The sequence below is a fragment of the Mesoplodon densirostris genome, chromosome 10 (assembly GCF_025265405.1).
Source record: "Mesoplodon densirostris isolate mMesDen1 chromosome 10, mMesDen1 primary haplotype, whole genome shotgun sequence".
In the NCBI taxonomy this organism is placed as follows: Eukaryota; Metazoa; Chordata; class Mammalia; order Artiodactyla; family Ziphiidae; genus Mesoplodon; species Mesoplodon densirostris.
This window is the reverse complement of record NC_082670.1, coordinates 37678938-37697654: the sequence shown is the minus strand read 5'-3', so window position 1 is coordinate 37697654 and position 18717 is coordinate 37678938. Positions and strand designations below refer to the sequence as shown.

The window sequence follows — 18717 nt, the reverse complement described above, 5'->3', positions numbered from 1 at the left end:
CATTTTTAAAGAAGATGGACTGGGACTTCCCTGGTGGTGCAGTGGTTAAGAATCCGCCTGCCAACGCAGGGAACACGGGTTTGATCCCTGGTCCGGGAAGATCCCACATGCCATGGAGCAACTAAGCCCATGCGCCACAACTACTGAGCCTGTGCTCTAGAGCCCGCGTGCTGCAACTACTGAAGCTCGTGTGCCTAAGAGCCCATGCTCCGAAATAAGAGAAGCCACCGCAATGAGAAGCCCACACACCACAACGAAGAGTAGCCCCTGCTCGCCACAGCTAGAGAAAGCCAGAGTGCAGCAACGAAGACCCAACGCAGCCACAAAAAAAGAAAAAAGAGAAGATTGGACTGGACCTGAAGGACAATGTGATGGAGACTGCGTACAGGCCAGGCAGGAGACCAAAATGGCTTGAATTTTTTGCCTGGGAAATGGCAGGAGGAAGGGGGTGGTGCTGCCTGCAGGGATATCTGACCTTCCTCATCCTGGTATCCACACTGTCCCACGTGTACCATTCAGCCACTCCCTTGTTGCCATCACCATCCTCCATCCTCATAGACACTCTTCTCTGGTCCTCGTTGCCCTGGTTACCTGGCCTCCACACAGCTGTGACAGGGGCAGGCACAAACACCTGTAGAGGCTGGCCCCCTGCTGGTCACACATACACCTCCAGGTGGCCCTCCTGCTGGCCCAGACTTAGCCCCCACAATTCTGACCACAGGCTCCTTCACCCCAGCTCCAAAACCAAGCCGGCCCACACCTACAGAGGGCCATTCATGTCCCATTAGTGTCCCAGCAAGGCCTGGGACAGCTGTGCTCTGTCAGGAATTTGCACCAGGAAGCCAGTGGCCCAGGGGAGGTCTGGGCCAGGCGCCCAGCCCTGCTGAGGCCAAGAGTCTCCTGGATGCAGGCTTTGGGCCTTAGCGGAGCTTGGTATTTCAGGGGAGAGAGGGAGACTCCGACCCCAGTAGGCTGGGCACTGGGACCTGGTCATGATTCGGGGCTGGCTGGGTCAGCTAGGCTCTCCTCTTTGGAACCATTTGTTGTGGCCCCCACTGTGGTGGGGATGCCCTCTCCTCAGAGCCCCTAATCCCTATTCCCAAAGCCAAGAAACCCTAGACCAGGAAATTAGTTAGCAGATCCCATTCTGCCCCTGTTGAGGCACCTGGGGACCTCCTGCCTCTTTCCACTGATTCAAAACAGCTACCATTTATCAAGTGCTACGTATTTGACATTAATTTTATTGAATCATCACCGCAAGTCTCTGAGGAAGGTGGTATTATCCCATTTTACATATGAACAAAGTGAGGTTTGGGGGGTAAGTGATTTGCCCAGCTAATGTATGACAGTCATGCTTAGAGTGTGGATGTGTCTGACCTGCTTTCACCTCTGAACTCTCTTGACCCCCTTTTCCTCTCCCTTCCTCTGGCACTCACCTTGCCTCCCTGCCCTTCAGTCTGTCTCTTCCTCCCCAGCCTTTCTCTGAAGCTCTGTGTGACTCCCTCCTCTGCTCCTTTCTCTTTGCCCCATTTCCCATCTCCCCTACTTGCTCTCCTTCCCTGACCCAGAAACACAAAGATAATTCACTATACAGCGAATTGTGTACCATCAAGTGGCTGGGACTGCAAAAGCCAGGCTTCCAGGGTTTGGATTCAAGTGCCGGTGACCTTTTGTTTTCATGAGAACACGGAATGTGGCATCCAGAAATCTGACCTGAGCCTGACGTGTAAATTCTAATAAAAGAGCGAGCTGAGCTACAATGGTGAGAATAGGAACTAAGAAAATAATATCCACAATATAAGAAAAAGCCTTGCGCCCAAAGGCAAATGATTCACCTGAAGTCTAACTTTGAGAACAGGATAAGTTACACCACAGCTACTCTGTGGAATATTTTGCAAACATTGCAAAGTGGTAGTTAGATATGAGCAAGTTGGAGAAATTATTTATAACTACCTAGAAAAAAAAAGTCACAACCCAACATTGTACATGTGCTATTCCTTCATTAAGGAAAGAAAAAGGAAACATACTAGTCTGTGCTTCTCAAATTGTCAGTGGTAAAGGATGAGTTTGTGTTTGTAAAAGTTCCAGTCCATTACAAACCAACAGTTTTGTAAAATACCATAAAAATAAACGACAAACATGTATGCATCAAAGGACGACCATCTAAAATTATACTTTGTTTTGTTTTGTTTTTGCGGTACGCAGCCCTCTCACTGTTGTGGCCTCTCCCGCTGCGGAGCACAGGGTCCGGACGCGCAGGCTCAGCGGCCATGGCTCACGGGCCCAGCCGCTCCGCGGCATGTGGGGTCCTCCCGGACTGGGGCACAAACCCGTGTCCCCTGCATCAGCAGGCGGACTCTCAACCACTGCATCACCAGGGAAGCCCTAAAATTATACTTTTTTAAAAACTTGCAAAACTAAACAGTAAAAAAACACACAAAACAATCCAATTTGAAATGAACAAAAGACATGAACAGACACTTCACCAAAGAGGATGGCAAATAAGCACATGAAAAGATGTTCACTATCATTATCCACTAGGATATGCAGAGTAAAACCACAATGAGATCTCACTGCGCACCAATTAGAATGACCACATCAGTTTCCTAGGGCTGCATAACAAATTACCACAAACTGGGCAGCTTAAAACAACAACATAAAACGTTAAAAAAAATAATTATTATTAGAAAAACAAAATGAAAACTGGATATACAAGATGCAAGCCTCAATTTTTGAATAAGATGTTCAACAGACATAAAACAACTATGTCAAATTGCCGTAAGAGTTCCTCAATGCCCACTCTTGTTTTCTGCACCTGTTGTGCTGAGAAGCAGTAGCAAACATCTGGCAGAATGGCACCGGGCCATTGACCACACTTTGAGTAGCACCTGCTCAAAGACGAGAAGCAAATACTAGAGGTGGAATTTTTTTTCCCCTCTTTGGCTTAATTTTTTGTTGTGGAATTATATTGCTATTCAAAATGAAACAATTTAAGGAATTCCCTGGCAGTCCAGTGGTTAGTATTCTGCACTTTCGCTGTGGGGGCCCAGGTTCAATCCCTGTTCGCGGAACTAAGATCCTGCAAGCCCCATGGTGCAGCCAAAAAAAAAAACAAAACAATTTAAGACATGTATAGATAGTAACACAGAAAATAAATTTCCCCCAAGTTCTGGTTAAAGAGAAAAACACAGTTGATGTAAACCACAGCCAACCCTGCACGTGCTTAAATCTGTCACCACCCCTCCCGCTCCTCCTCCCCTAACTTCGCCTCCTGTCCTCCGTTCCTCTCTCTCCCCAGTCTGCTTGCCCTCAACCTCCCTCTCTCCCCAGTGGCAGGTCCCAGGCTCTGGTGCACCCCTCCCCAGCCCCCAACATTGAGGAAATCACTTCACCTCTCTGAGCATCAGTTTCCTCGTGTGTGGTGATTATGAGACCCACCTCAGAGCTGTCATATGAGGAGTAAATGAGGTCACCCACACAGCAAGGACTCTGAGCACTGTGTGGGAATGTGCATGTAGGGCCCTCTGGCTGCGTGCAGCTGTCCGCAAACACCCGGGCCAGCTCTGGTCGGCCTCCCAGTCTTGTTCCATCTCACCCTCCCCTCTCAGGCAAACCAGGCTCCTTCTCCACCTCCTCAGTCTGCATCCTCTGCCCTCCAAGGGTGCTTGTCCTCCCCGTCCAGCTGTGAGATTCCCCAGGCCAAGGGGGTTCCTCCCCAGAGGAAAAGCCAGGCCAGGCTGCTGTATTTTTTTCTCTACTACAACTTGAGGCCCTGTAATTTCTCCCACCTGTAATAATAATAATAATAATAATAATAATAATAATAATGAATACATTCATACTGGCTAACTCAATGAGCACTTAGTATGTGCCAGGCACTATCCCAAGCCCTATCGGTGTACTAACTCATTTAATGCTCATGACCATCCTATGAGGTAGGTTCTGTTCTAAGCCCAATTTACAGAAACTGAGGCCAGCAAGTAGGGAAATAGCTTGCCCAAGGCCACCCAGCTGATAAGCCCCATGCACTTATCCACATGTTTCTATATGGATGCTATACATGTTTCCTGGCAGTTTTCCTGCTTCATGATGGTGGGGACCAGATCTGTCTTATTCACCCAGCTCAGTGCCTGGCACAGTGGAGAAGCTCTGTAAATCTTTGTTGAATGAACAAATGAATGAATGGGTGAATAAATGCTGCTCATTGTGCTATCTTAACCAGTTTTATGTGTATAGTTCACTGAAAGTGCAGGCTTCAAGGATCCCAGCTAAACTCCAGAGTACTGGTTCCCACTTCCTACCTCATGCAAGGGCAGGGACCAAGGCCAAGACCTTGGTCCCTGCCCTTGCATGGTCATTACAATGCAAGTGCTTGGCCACTGGGCCGATTTCCCTTCCAATACACCCACCTCAGAGCTCCTGCTATATCAACTCACTCACCACTCTGCTTTTCTGCTCTCTCTTGATGTCAAAAACAGACACATTCTATTTTCTACATACTCAGAGCAGGAAGGGTCCCAGCATCCCACTTCCAAATGAGCGCCTCAAGCACATGCATTCACAGAGGGCACACAGAAGCCACAATTGTATCCATAGTGAAAAGCCTATTCCAAGGCTGGGTGGTTGTTGTCTACTGTTACTGAGAGCCTATTATGTGCCAGTTACTGTACTGGGTGCTTTTTATATATTTGATCTCATTTAATTCTCCTTCCAGTTCCATTAGGTAGCTACTATTACTGTCACTGGTTCAGTTGAGAAAACTGCCAAAAACACAGCTAGAAAAGGAACAGAACCAGGATTCAGACTTAGGCTGGCCCAACCTTTGCCAAATACATCTTGTCTTCCTCCATCCTGCCACACGCCACCTGTTGCTTCCTCACCTTGCCCAGTCCTCTGGGGGTAGGATCCATGTGACTCCCTTCTTGTTACCTGTCCTCAGCACCCAGTGGGTGAGACCTGGGGTGCAAGCAGTCGTTGCAGAGGTCACTGTGATTTTGCCCCTGGATGACCTGTCCACAAGTCAGGAGGGACTGCAGAACTCACACAGCTCTTGGCCTGAGCCCCTGTTACCAAGCGAAAGGAGGCTTTAGTCAAGGACTCTGAGGGGAGATAAATGCTGGGAGTGGACTCAACTCTGGTCGGGACCCAAGCACCCAGCCCTCCCCAAGACATTGTTTGAACTGGGCCAGGCCACCAGACACAGCCCCTCCCGCCCGCCCCAGCCAGGGTGGTGCTTGTGTGGGAAGGACTTTAACTCCAGCTGCCAGACCCCTGAACGGGAGAGGCAGAGAGGACTGGCCAACATGCACAACTTCCGCAGCCTCCTGGCCCTTCTGCTGCTGCCGCTGCTACTGCTGGGGGCTGCCATGGGCCCTGCCGGAGCCCTCAGTGACGATGAAAAACACGTGATGGTGGAGCTGCACAATCTCTACCGAGCCCAGGTGTCCCCGCCGGCTGCCAACATGCTGCAAATGGTAAGTGTGGCCAGGGCCCCCACCAAACCCTTTCACGGCGTGAGTGGAAGCTATCTCAGGGATTCATCTCTCTGGCAGGAACAGAGTCCCTGACATTGTAGAATTCACAGGCCCCCATAAGCAGCCTCTTTATACAGATGAGGAAACTGAGGCTCAGAGGGACTTGCTGGTCCCTCAGGGGGCTTGCATGTCCCATAGCTGGTAGAGCCAGGCCTGGAAGCCCTGCTCCCTGATCCAGTGACCCCTTCCCAGCACTTCCTAAAACGCATGTGCCCCTGAGAGGGGGAACACAGGAAGTTCCTAACACCTTGGTGAAATGATCTTTCAGATACCTCCCAAGGAGATGAGAAGAAAAAATAGAGCAGCAGGATGAGTCCCAGCACCCAGGGTAGGAGGGATGTACTAAGGAGGTGGGGTGAGAACAGGAACCAGAAGCAGACAGGGCTCTGAATCACACAGATCAATATCTGTCTCGACCACTCACAAGGCCTGTGATTTGGGGTGAGTCCCTTAACCTAGTAAGGACCCTCAGTTTCCCATCTGTAAAATGATGTCATAATTAGAGCTACATAAATATCAACATGGACAGAATCTCACAGATATAATATTGAGTGGGGGAAAATGAAATCTAAAAAATATATACATACATATATTTTTGGTATAGTAGGGTATATTTACATGAAAGAGATAAAGTGAGAAATTCACCCCCTTCCTGCCCTCCCTGAGGGCTACACTGGCCCTTCTTCTCCAGTCACCCTTAGGTGAGGGGCAGTGTCCAGGGACCCCCTAGCTGGTGCCTGAGAGCCAGGTTGCACCAGGGGTCCAAGACCAGAGTTCTAACAGCTCTGTCCAATCGGCTGAAGTGACTCTGGGTGGACCCTTTACCTTCAAAGGCGTCTGTTTCCTGATCACATGGTGCGGGCAGTCCCTGCCCTGAGGGTCAGACAGGATGACCTATGAAAAAGATCTAGGAAGGGCTCCAGAGATGCACACAGCACCGCCCTTCACAGCCCTGTCGGGCCTTGGCAACCAGGAATTGCAGACAACAAACTAGGAGCTCCCGATTCTGTTACCAGCTCTGCCAACAGTTCCCCAGTTGAGGCCTGGAACACACTGTTGGGCCTCAGTTTCCCCATCTGTAGGTCCCTGATGCCCTAGAGTCTTGCTGGCTGAGGCTGGGGGCTACACAGGCTGCAAGCTGCTTTGTAGACAGAGGTGGACCTCAGGAGTGGGGCAACATTCTAGGAAGCAGTTCAGGTATTGATGGGATATGCTGCTGCCTGGTAGGAAGTGATCTGAGGAGGGGGAGATAAGGCTGGACTGGGACACTAGGATAAATTTGGGACAAGGCTTAGGCTCAGCTTCAGCAGTGGTAAATACAGAGACTCTGGAGTCAGATGGCCTGGGTTCAAATCTTGACTTTGCCATTTATTAGCTATGTGACCTCAGCCAAGTTACTTAACCTCTCTGTGCCCCAACTGTAAATCGGGGATGATAACACTATAATAACTCTCTTGTAGAGTGGCTGAAAGGATGAAATGAGTGACTATGTGTAAAGCATTTAGAACAGGGCCTGGCACACAGTAAGTGCGCAATAAGTGTTTGATAACAAAAGAGGGAATGGATCCAGGGTGAGGCAGGTGGGGGTTATCACAGATTCTTCTCTCTCCCTCAGCCTCCAAGTCTAAGCATCACCACTTTTACCTCCCAGAAGGTTCAATTTTTCTTGAATCCCATCTCCCCCCACCCCTCCACCATCTCTTTGACACAACCCTGGTTCAGTCTTTCATTTCTTTTCCCACGGAATTCTAGAACAGCCTCTACCTGCTTTCTCAGCCTCTGGCTTCTACTACCAGAATGAATGATCCAACACTCTGGCCTGACTCTTTTCAAAACCCGTCCATGGCTCCCATTGGCTCCCTGCTGCCTCCAGATAAAGCTCCAGCTCCTGAGAAGCCCCACTCTGTGTGTCTGGCCTTGTCTACCTCTCCAGCCTCCTCTCCTTCACACTTTCTCCTTGAGTAACCCGAGCAGCTTATCTTTCCACCACCAAAACGTTTCCAATCTCCATGCCTTTATTGATGTTTGCCCTCTTCTCAGGATGCCTTTCCCCTCTCCACCTGGCCAATGCCTCATCTTTTAACACTTAGCTTAATGTCTCCTCCATCCTCAGGTTGCACTAAATGGCCCTCTTTTGGTGCCCCTATACTACCCATCGCATGTCTGTCAGATACCACATGGTGGCCCAGTTAATGGTTTATGACACTGGGAACTTGGGCTTCTTAGTCCTTGCTGTTACCCCAGGGCTGGCATAGTGCTCAGGACTGTTGAATGAATGAGTGAGTGGATGAATGAATGGACTTGCTTTCATATGGTGACCAAGTGGCCAGTGAGGGTGGGTACCTTGACTCTTGAACCTCCACAGGGGTCTCTGGACAACTGAGAAGCCTTAAGACTCACAGGAATGACTCTCTAATGGTGGGACTCCAGGCATCCAGTCAGGATGGAAATTACAGCCGAGCTCTGTAGGAGAGACTGCTTTAAGCAGGGTTGTGTCTCAGTCATCAACAGCTGAGAAATGTCTGTTGAGCACTTGCTCTGGGCCAGCACTGTGTCAGACACGCTGAAGGAGCTTACAGTCTAGTCTGGAGCCCTGAAGGTCATCCCAGACACCCTGAGCCTGGTCCCCAGCACCCTGCCCCTTTCCCGCTCCCTATCCTCCACTACTGCCAGTTTGAGAGAGCCTCAGGGACCAGTGACTTGGGACAAAAATGCCCACAGAGGGAAAGGGATTCACCTGAATTTACAGCATTTTACTATCCCAGCCCAGTGCTCCCATCCGCACCCCAGGCAGCTGCTCCTGAGAACCCTGTGGCCACACAGCCCCCTCCCCTCAGGGTCACCCAAGCTCTTGGCACTTTATGGGCTGTCTGGCTCCCACAGCTGGCGGGCCCCCAGAGGGTGGAGCAAGAGTTGCTGCCAGGCCATCCATTTCTAGGAGAGGCCAAGGACAGTTTAATGGGATCCAGGCCTCCCTCCTCAATCCCTTGGTCAGATGCCTTGTTAATCTGTCTTCCCACCCACACTGGGCCCGTCCTTCCAGCCTGGGACACAGAACCTCAGAGGCCCTCTAATCTGAAATGCCCCCCACCATCTCACCTGAGGTCCTCCCTGGAGAACACTGCCTTTGGGACCTGACAGCTCTTTGGGCCACCAAGGCTCTGAAAATAGGCCTCTCAGCGAGGGTCTCACACACACACTTAATTTTCTTGGGGAAAGGGGTGGTCCAGTTGACAAGAGAGCAATTGGGAGGGAAGCCCAGAGCTGGTAAAGCCGTAGAGGCTGGGCTATCCCAAGGGGAGAGTGGGAGGTTAAAGGGGGTGCTGGCCCCTCAAGTCAGATTTCTGGTGGGTGGGTAGAGGGAGTGGAATGGCTGAATAAACAACCCAGCCCCAGAACATCTCACTGGACATCGTGTGTGCTTCAGAACAGTTCAGGCAGCCCTGGCAGGGGCATCACCACCCACCTTGCAAATAAAATGATATTAATATTAATAATCCCACTATCAAAAACATCATCTCATTTTTTCTTCCCAAAGTCCTATGAGAGTTCAGAAAGTTAGGCAATCTCTCTAAAACCACACAGCTGGCGAATGGTCCCAAGTTTGCCTAACTCCATGGTCTGGGATGGCACCCTCCCACCTCCCCGCAGAAGCTCCCCATCAGCACAGCTGTGTTCCAGATCATGGCCACGAGTCACCCCGCAAGGAGGGGAGGGTCTTCGGCCTCCAGAGGCCCCCCCAGAATACCCTCCACCTTCTTTTCTGATCCTCACCCAATTTAGACATCCGTACCTCCCTCTCCCACCCTCCTTTCCCGCCTCCACTGAGCCCGAGGCGTCCTCACCTCCCCCTCACAACCTGACCCGCAGAGGTGGGACGAGGAGCTGGCCGCCTTCGCCAAGGCCTATGCGCAGCAGTGCGTGTGGGGCCACAACAAGGAGCGCGGGCGTCGCGGCGAGAACCTGTTCGCCATCACGGACGAGGGCCTGGACGTGCCTCTGGCCATGGAGGAGTGGCACCACGAGCGCGAGCACTACAACCTCAGCGCCGCCACCTGCGCCACAGGACAGATGTGCGGCCACTACACGCAGGTGAGAAGCTGGACGGGCGGGCGGGGCCACAGGAAATAGGCGAGGCCGGGCGGGGCGGGGCGGGGCGGGGCCGGGCAGGGCCACCTCTCCCTTCAGAGCCCGTAAGTCCCGATTGCATCCTTCATAAAAGTCATCTCTCCACAGCAATTCATGTGTTGTCCAGGCCCCCAACGAAGTCTGCTTCTCAGACTGTCTAAACCATATTCAGTTGTCTCTTTAAAAGCCACAATCTTCTGAAAACCTAGGCGGCCCCTCTCGGCCTCCTGGTCCTGAAGAGACCTGAATTAGGTGTCCCAGAGCCTTTTTCCTGGAGGGTAGTTACTGTGCCAGGCGATCCTGATGGAGCTCTAAGCAGTCTCGTCCTCTGGCCGAGGTTACACAACGGCCGTTTGCCCCAGCAGTGAAGCGCTTCCCCCCGCCTTCGGTCTTCTCTCTCTCACTGTCCCTCTTGTCATTTCTCAGCGTGTCTAAGTTGCTGCTTCTAATCTGCCAGGAACTGATAAAGCAAATACACAATCTTTCTTCTGCCTTGAAAAACTACATGCAAAATAAGAGAGCAAGCTGTCACCAAGTGAACGTTTCGGAGAGCCTTCTGAGAGCATTTCCTGCCTCATGCAGTCACTCTTTGCTGTGTCAGGGTTTTACTGCATTTTGAAAGTTTGAGTTTGCAGACAAGGGGCATAGGGGTGTGTGTAGGAGAATTAACATTAGTGTTATTGAATTCTTTTTTTTGTCCTCCCAATGCTTATTTGTTGCTCAAACAATAACATGACAAATTTTAAAAAAAGAAAAAGGAAATGAACCAACCATCTTCCCACCCATATCCACCAATTCCATTTTCCAGTGTTTCTTTTGGGTGGTATTTTTAGTGCTGATCTTTAGAGAAGGAAATCCCAACATCACCCACCCAGATCAGGAAGTTGTGAGGCCCCAGCCCTCCCTGCCCCCTTCTCTCTGTTCCCTGCCACCTCTCACACTCCCCGTACAAATATCCTCCTGTAGGAATTGCTGTCAGTGCCCAGCAGGAGTCGGGCTGCCCCATCTCCACCCCTGTGTTCTCTAAGGCTGAGTGCATGTGCATTCTGGGGTCATTTCTGCCTGGGAGATGCTCGACAGTGGTCCCTCGGGAACTCTCAGCTGATTCAAGCAGCAAGACCCCAATCCTGGGGAGTTGTGCAGAATTAACAGCGAGAGCCAGATCTCACAACAAAAAACGGGCCTCAGTTTGAGTGACTCCTGGGCAGACTAAGCCTAGAAATAGCAAAGGGAGGCTATATTGGCTTGTCTCAGCCGATGGCAGGGCACAAAGGTTGTTTTGACTTTTTAAAATTTATACTTAGGACAGAATGCCTTCTTCCAGTTAGGAGACCCACACTTAGAAATGGCAGGGCAGGTCCCTGCTTACTTGTGATTTGGGGGGAAGTTTTACTTCCAAAATGGCTCCTCCTGTTCCCTTCCTTGGCCTTTGCTTGTTGTTGATGTTTAAGATTCTCCCATTTGAGATTCATTCCTTTGTTATATCCCTCTTTTAAAATGCAAGGGCCTCTAGGAGGAGCCCACAGGAAGAATTCATGAGGGTCTATCAAAGGGGAAGGTTTTCAGAGGGAGAGAGTCCTAGTGAAATAGTGTGTGTGGTTGGTAGAGGAGAGTAGGCTGCTTGGGACAAATTTCCCCCCAAGCCCCCTGTTCAGAGTTTTGTCCTGAAGCTGTGTGTCCTCAGGGACTTGGATCTTACATATAGGGTTCCTCCTCTCCTCACTCATAGAAAGCTGATGTAGAGAGACACCAGCTAGGAGCCATCTTGCCCAGGCTAAACTGTTGGGTTTGCCCTCCTTCAGGTGGTCTGGGCCAAGACAGAGAGGATTGGCTGTGGTGCCCACTTCTGTGAGAAGCTCCAGGGCGTTGAGGAGACCAATATCCACTTGCTGGTTTGCAACTATGAGCCCCCGTGAGTGGGGAGGGAGCCCTGGGGGAAGGGGGTGGGCAGAGCCAAGGGGAGGGCTGAGCTGGACAGTCTGAGGAGGAGGAAGGGGGCCAACCTGGGGTCCATACCCTCTACCCTTGGAGGAGCTGCAAGGGCACCCATGGGAGTCTGCTCTTACTGGCCCAGCAAGTTAGGGTAGGGCAAGTAAGACCCAGGGAGCGCTTCCAGACTAGGTGTGTGTATGAGGGGTAGGGACAGGGGTTGGCAGGGACCGCCCTCCCCCCAGCATCCTCCTCGCCTCCTGCAGGGGGAACGTGAAGGGGCAAAGGCCCTACCAGGAGGGAACTCCGTGCTCCCAATGTCCCTTGGGCTACCACTGCGAAAACTCCCTGTGTGGTGAGTCCGGGGTGGGGTGGGGTGGGGGGAGGCGGGTGAGGCAGGGGATGCCTACTGGATGGTCTGGTGTCTTCCAAGGCTCCAGAGTGGTGCGTGGGCCAGGGGAGGAACCCTCAGCGGCCCCACCCCATCCGGGTTCCCAAGCCCGCTTTACCTGCTTTGCCCTCCTTGTGCACCACTTTGGCGCCCTGGCATTCCAAGTGAACAGCTTTCTACCCTCCAAGCAGAGGGTAGAGGAGAGTTGGGGGCTCCTGAGCACAGCGGGTGGCGGGGTGGAGGTGGGGAGCGTGGCCAGATGGGTGGTCAGAGGGACTCCAAAGGCCAGGCCTGCAATGAGATGGGTGTTTCAGGAACAGGAATCCAGCGGGAGAAATCCCCTGAAAAAGTGGAAGTGCGTGTGTAGAGAGGGGAAGACTTGGACAAGGAGGTGGATGGAGGGGCAACGGTCAGTCACAAGAAATAACATGTATTATCAATGAGGGACATATTTGCTGGACAGGGTGTGTGCATGTGTGTTTGTGTGTCTTCGTAGGACATTTGATCACCTCACCTTGATTGTGGTGGGGTGAGGGATGCGGGGTCCTGCTTGCAGCACTAATGCCAGGCCTTGTCTCTCTTATCAGAACCCATCAGAGGCCCCGAAGAGGCTCAGGATTTGCCTTACCTAGTAACTGAGGCCCCATCTTCCCTGGCAACAGAAGCCTCAGGCTCTAGGAAAGAGGGTATCACTTCTTCCTTAGCAACGGAAACTCCATCCTTGGTAACAGAGGTCTCAGGCTCCCTGGCAACAAACGCTCTACCTGCTGTAGAAACCAAGGCCCCATCTTCCTTAGTAACGGAAGACTCCCCTTCCATGGCAACAGAGGCTCCACCTTCCTTAGCAACTGAGGTCCCTTCCTTATTGGCAACTCACAGGCTACTCTACTTGGATGAGAGACCGGCTACCCTCCCCAAATCAACCCATGATCCTACCCCCAAATCAGCAGACAAAGAGGCCAGCAGTACAAGAATGCCCTCCAGGAGCCCAGAGAGTTCTCTGCAGCCCAAGATGTCCTTGACGGGGACATGGGAGCCACTACCCCACTCCCAGGAGGAGGGCGAGGCTGAGGCCGAGTCGCCTCATTCCATTGAGATCTTGGCCTCAGTTTTTCCAGCGCAGGACAAGCCAGGTGAGCCGCAGGCCGCACTGGAGCACAAGGGACACACCTCCTCCAAGTCCCTGTCCAACTCCCCCAGTGCCTCTGCCACCGCTAATGCCATGGGTGGGCGTATCCTGGCCCTGCAGTCCTCCTTGCCAGGTAAGGCCTGTAGCGCCCATCCTACCTTCCCTTCTGGCTCCAGAATGTCAGCACCCTGCCTCTAGTATAGATGATATAGGCACGGCGGGGCATGCACCCTCCGAGTAGGAGCTTCCTCCCTGGCTGCTGGGCCCTACGTGCATGCCTTGGTAGGGTGGGTGGGAGGTCAGGCAGAGCTGTCTCCAGGCTAAGGCAAAGCCTCTCCCTTCCTGCAGGTGCAGAGGGCCCTGAAAAGCATGGCATCAAGTCAGGGTTGAACTCGAGCCCTGGGCACGGCGGGGGCCTCCTCCTGGGACTGCTCCTACTGCCTCCCCTGGTGCTGGCTGGAATCTTCTGAAGGGGTCACCACTCAAAGGCAAGGCCTCATGCGGGGGACCCTAGCCTCATGCCCACTCTGGATTGTCTTTCTCCAATAAGAGACCACAGCTTCCTGGAAGGTCCTCTCTGTGGCCCAGCAGCCCCCCTTCACCCTAGCCAGACTCCAGGCCAGAGGCCTTGTGCCCTCAGGAGGCCTCGACAGGGACAACCCTTGGCACTGCCCCAGGATGCCTCTGCCTTTGGGGAGGTCCACCCCTCAGCCAGCTGCAGATTGTTCTGAGCAGTGTTCCTGTGGCCTAGGCCCACTCTCCAGCTGTCCTGTGGCCACAGTCCTGCTCTCCCAGGGACAGAAGATCTCAGGGCCTCCCAGGAACCCCTCAGCCCCTTCCAGTCCCCTGGCCTCTTCCTTGAGCCACTGGAGTCTAGGGCTGTTCCCAGGAGTGCTTCCTGCCTTCCCAGGGTGAAGAAGTCAGCTGTCCTCCTGCCAACTCCCCCACCCTGTCCCCAGCCCGCCAAACAAGACGTTTCTTGGCTGAAGTCCCTCTGGAAGGGAAAGGCTGCAGGGCATGTGCCTCATCCACAGACATCTTTGGGGGCATGGGGCCTGGCCACTGCGAGCTCAGGTTGCTGCCCACTGACTGCATGTGTCTGGACCCCTTCTGTTCCTCCCATCTCAGTCTAGGGGGTGGAGGTGGTGGTGAGTGAGGACTCTGGGGAGGTCCCTGCCTGCCTGGCCTTGGGTTGTCTGCCTAGGCAAGGTAAGGGTTCTCCCTGAGTATCTGGTCCCCTAACTTTCCTGTTTAGCAGGCAGCGGGTGTCGTGAGGGGCAGATGAAGGACAAGCCCCATCTGAGAGGGGTTCTATGGGTGGGGCAGGCAGGGACCAGGGAAGGGAGGCAGCCCCTGACTCCTGAATAAAAGCCCGTGTAAGAGGACCAGTCGCCGTGCTTGCGAGCAACAGAGGGGTAAGGGAGGGCTCTTGGGCAGGAGGCCCTGAGAGGCTCACCTCTTCCCCTACTGACTCACGGCAACTGTTCCTTCTCCTTCACACGCCCTCTCCCCCAAACACTCCATTTAGTTCTTTGAGGCACTTTTCCTTTCCTTCCTAACCCCCGCCCCCAAATCTTCAGGTAGCCGGCGGAAAGGGGCTAGGGCCAAGGGTTGGCGAAGGGTGCTGGGCTGACACTCCCAGCCCTGGGAGTCACTAGTGGAGCCTAGCTGGGTTCGTGACCCAGGATCAAGGAGTGGCATACGACCTCTTCACAGGGGTCCTGCTGCCCACACCCACCCAGGACACACGGTCTGAAATGTACCTCAGCATGGTTTGGCCAACCCTTGGTGCTTAGAGGAGTCCTGAGAAAGGGCTCTGGAGTCCCAGACACCCTCCAGGGAAGCACAGGATTGTCCCGAAGTGCTGTGGGGCAGGAAAGCACAAGTGTGTGAGTAGGGCTAGCAATGGTAGGTGATGAGAGCAGCCTGGGACCCAGCTTGGGTTGGTGGGGAGGGGCAGCTAAACAGGAACATCCAAATAGTCCAGGGCTGAATGCTGTGTGTGTGTGTATGAGATGATAGACTGTATCTCCATTAAGGTATAACTCATATAACATAAAATTCACTCATTTAAAGTGTACCACTCAATGGTTTTTAGTATATTCACAGGGTTGTGCAACCATCACCACAATTTGGGAACATTTTTATCACCCCAAACAGAAACCCAGCACCCCTCAGCAGTCACTTCCCATTTTCCCTCCACGGCCCCCAGCCCCTGCCCTAAGCAATCACTAATCTATTGTCTCTATGGGTTTGTCTATTCTGACATTTTATATAAATAGAATCATACAATATGTGGCCTTTTGTGTCTGGCTTCTTTCACTTAGCGTATTTTCAGGTTCATCCATGTTGTAACATGAGATAGTACTTTATTCCTTTTTATTACCAAGTAATATTCCTTTGTATGGAATATATTTATCCATTCATCAATTGTTGGGCACTTGGCTTGTTTCCACATTTTGGCTATTATAAATAATACTGCTAGAAACATTCATGTAAAAGTTTTTGTGTGGCAATATGTCTTCATTTCTCTTGGGTACATACTAGGAGTGGTATCATATGGCTACTCTGATCATATAGTAACTCTATGTTTAACTTTTTCAGGAACTGCCAGACTACTTTCCAAAGTGGCTGCACTGTTTTACATTCCCACCAGCAATGTACAAGGGTTTCAATTTCTCCACACTACCAACACTTGTTACTGTCTTTTTTGATTATAGTCATTCTAGCGAGTGTGAAGTAGTATCTTGCTGTGGTTTTGACTTTCATTTCCCTGATGGCTAATGATGTTGAACATCTCTCCATGTGCTTAGTGGCCATCGGTGTATCTTCTTTGGAGAAATATCTACTCAAGTCTTTTGCCCATTTTTTAATTGGGGTATTTGTCTTTTTATTATTGAGTTGTAGGAGTTCTTTACATATTCTAGATACAAGTCCCTTATCAGATATATGAGTTGCAAACATTTTCTCTCATTCTGTGGGCTGTCTTTTCAATTTTTCTTGATATCCTTCAAACACAAAAGCTGATAATTTTGAGGACTTCCGACTTTTTTCTTTTGTTGCTTGTGCTTTTGGTGTTACATCTAAGAAACCACTGCCTAATCCAAGGTCATGAAGATTTATGCCTGTGTTTTAAAATTTTTACGTTAATTGTGTGAATTAAAATGTGAATGTTTCTTTCTGGACTCCCAATCATATTCCATTGACTTATGTATCTATCTTTACGCTAATGCCACACCATCTTGATTCCTGTAGCATTGTAGTTAAGTTTTGAAATTGGGAAGTGCAAGTCCTCCAACTTTGTTTTTTTTCAAGACTGTGTAGGCTATCATCCTTTGAATTTCCATATAAATTTTAGGATCAGCTTGTCAAATTTCTGCAAAGAAGTCAACTTGAGATTTTGATAGGGATTATGTAATCCACCATTTTAGCAATGTTAAGGCTTCCGATCCATGAACATGGGATGTCTTTCCACTTATTTAGGTCTTCTTTACTTTCTTTCAACAATGTGTTATAATTTTCAAAATATAAGTTTTGTAATTCTTTTGTTAAATTTGTATTTTATTAATTTTTATGCTATTGTAAATGAAATTGTTTCACTAATTTCATTTTCACTTTGCAAGTGTATAGAAATACAATTGATTTTTGTACATCAATTTTATGTCCTGCAACCTTGTTGAATTCATTTATTAGTTATAACAGTATTTTTAGTGGATTCTTTAGGATTTTCAATACAATATCATGTCACCTGCAGAGACAGTTTTGCTTCTGCCTTTCTAACACAGATAATATTTCATTTTCTTTCCCAGTTGCCCGGGCTAGACCCTCCAGTACAATGTTGACTAAGGCAAGAGCAGAGCCTTGTCTTGTTCCTGATCTCAGGGGAGAAACATTAGGTGTTTCACCATTTGGTATAATATTAATTACGGGTTTTTCATAGATGCCATTTACTAGGTTGAGGAAGCTCCCTTCTCTTTTTAGGTTTTTGAATGTTTTCATCATGAAGGGATGTTGAATTTTGTTAAACACTTCTCCTGTGTGTATTGAGATGACTGTATGGTTTTGTTCCTCCTATGGACAGAATGTACTACATTAATTGATTTTCAGATGCTGACCCTGCTTGCCTTCCTGAGGGGGGAAGGGCGTCCCTCCCTTTGTGGGCCTGTCTTCGCAAGCTAGTCCCAAGTTCTATGAGGTGGTCAGGTGAGGTAGCCTCTGGGCAGAGCCAGACTGTGGAGGCCCAAACCCATCTTTCTCAGTTTTGGGGTGGGATGTACCAGCCTCCTGCAAAGCAAGAACACCTGTTTCCAGCACTCAGGTTCCAGCCCAACCTGTCATATGAAAAAACCTACTAAGACCAGCAGCAGGAATCTCTTTGGAAATTTTGGGGGGTAAATAACAGAAGCCAAGACATGGTATCCCGTAGTAGTCAGGGAGGGGAGGAGAATGGGAGGGCAGGTTCAAAAGGAGGGCAGGGGGCTGGCACTCTGAGGCCTCGAGGACCAGGGTAGGGCAGGTCTGCTCCTGCACTCTGCTGCGTGACTCCCAGGCATCTGGGCACTGGCACAGCAACAAGGGCTACAGTAGGGCCCTGCAAAGACCACCACTGCCACCTTGGGCTTCATCACAGGGGGTCCCAAAAGGTCTGTCAGAGGACATTTCAGCTTTGTCCATTGGAATTAGGTTTTCCAGGAGGGGAGGGAAGTAACTGGGTCCCCACAGGGACATTCCCACTCCTGTCACCCCTCCTTTTGCTGACAGCTCAGCTCCCTCCACCTACCCCCCAAATCCTCCACACCCCTCCCCCGCCAATTCAACCCGATCTCCTTTCTCAGATAAGGACTCTGTCACTCTAGTTTCCAGGACTGAGAGGAAACATGCCAGGTGCTAGGGGGGGTTGGGGGAGGGGAGCAGGTGAGGCTTTAGCCCTCAAAGAATGAAAGGTTCAGGAGACAAAGGGAGCATTTACCATACACAACACACGCACCTTAATACTGAACTGAAAATGGTTAGGAATAAAAACCTGTACTTTGCTCAACTAAAAACCGAGACAGAGCATCAAAGGTGATTTTCTTGCTGTTTCTGGGTGGAAGATAACCTGAGAAATGCAGTCAAGACCCTGAAATTCAGAAATCCCAGGGTATTACCTGGGAATGGCACTGCTTCTCCTCAAAGTGACTTGACAGGCCCACCCACGCTGGCTCTTTACCTTGGTGGCTTCTCCAGACACCTAGGAGGAGATGGCTGTCAGAGGGAGGGGCTCTTCAGGACCAGCTCAGCTCAGACTCCTGAATCTGGGGGACCACAGGAAGGAATTTCTGCAAAAACAGGACTTGAGGGTGGAGCAATGGGAAGAAAAGTTACCCCAGGGCAGTGGTCAGTGCCATGGGAAACCACACTGGGCTAGAGAAAGGTCATGTGCTGTGTGGCAGACACACCTCTAAAGGGCCTTCCTCCTCTACAGAATTGGTGCCAGCGAGGCCTGGCCTGCTCACCTTGCCATGTGCTTTCCCTCCCTGCCACTTCAGCTGTCTGAAGTGAGTGTGAGATCTTAGTAACCCCCACCAACGTACATTTACAGGATACCTGCACAGGCATGCTCCTGT

General features: G+C 50.8%; 1 protein-coding gene across 1 annotated transcript; it reads left to right on the top strand.

Annotated features, from left to right (window-relative positions):
* The first annotated feature begins 5288 nt into the window (after positions 1–5288).
* PI16 (peptidase inhibitor 16) lies at positions 5289–13581 on the top strand. Its single transcript, XM_060110859.1, has 6 exons — positions 5289–5474; positions 9405–9626; positions 11465–11574; positions 11858–11946; positions 12570–13244; positions 13460–13581. Exons 1-6 carry the CDS (start codon positions 5304–5306, stop codon positions 13579–13581), a joined length of 1389 nt encoding a protein of 462 aa, XP_059966842.1. The 5' UTR covers positions 5289–5303.
* The last annotated feature ends 5136 nt before the right edge of the window (positions 13582–18717 follow it).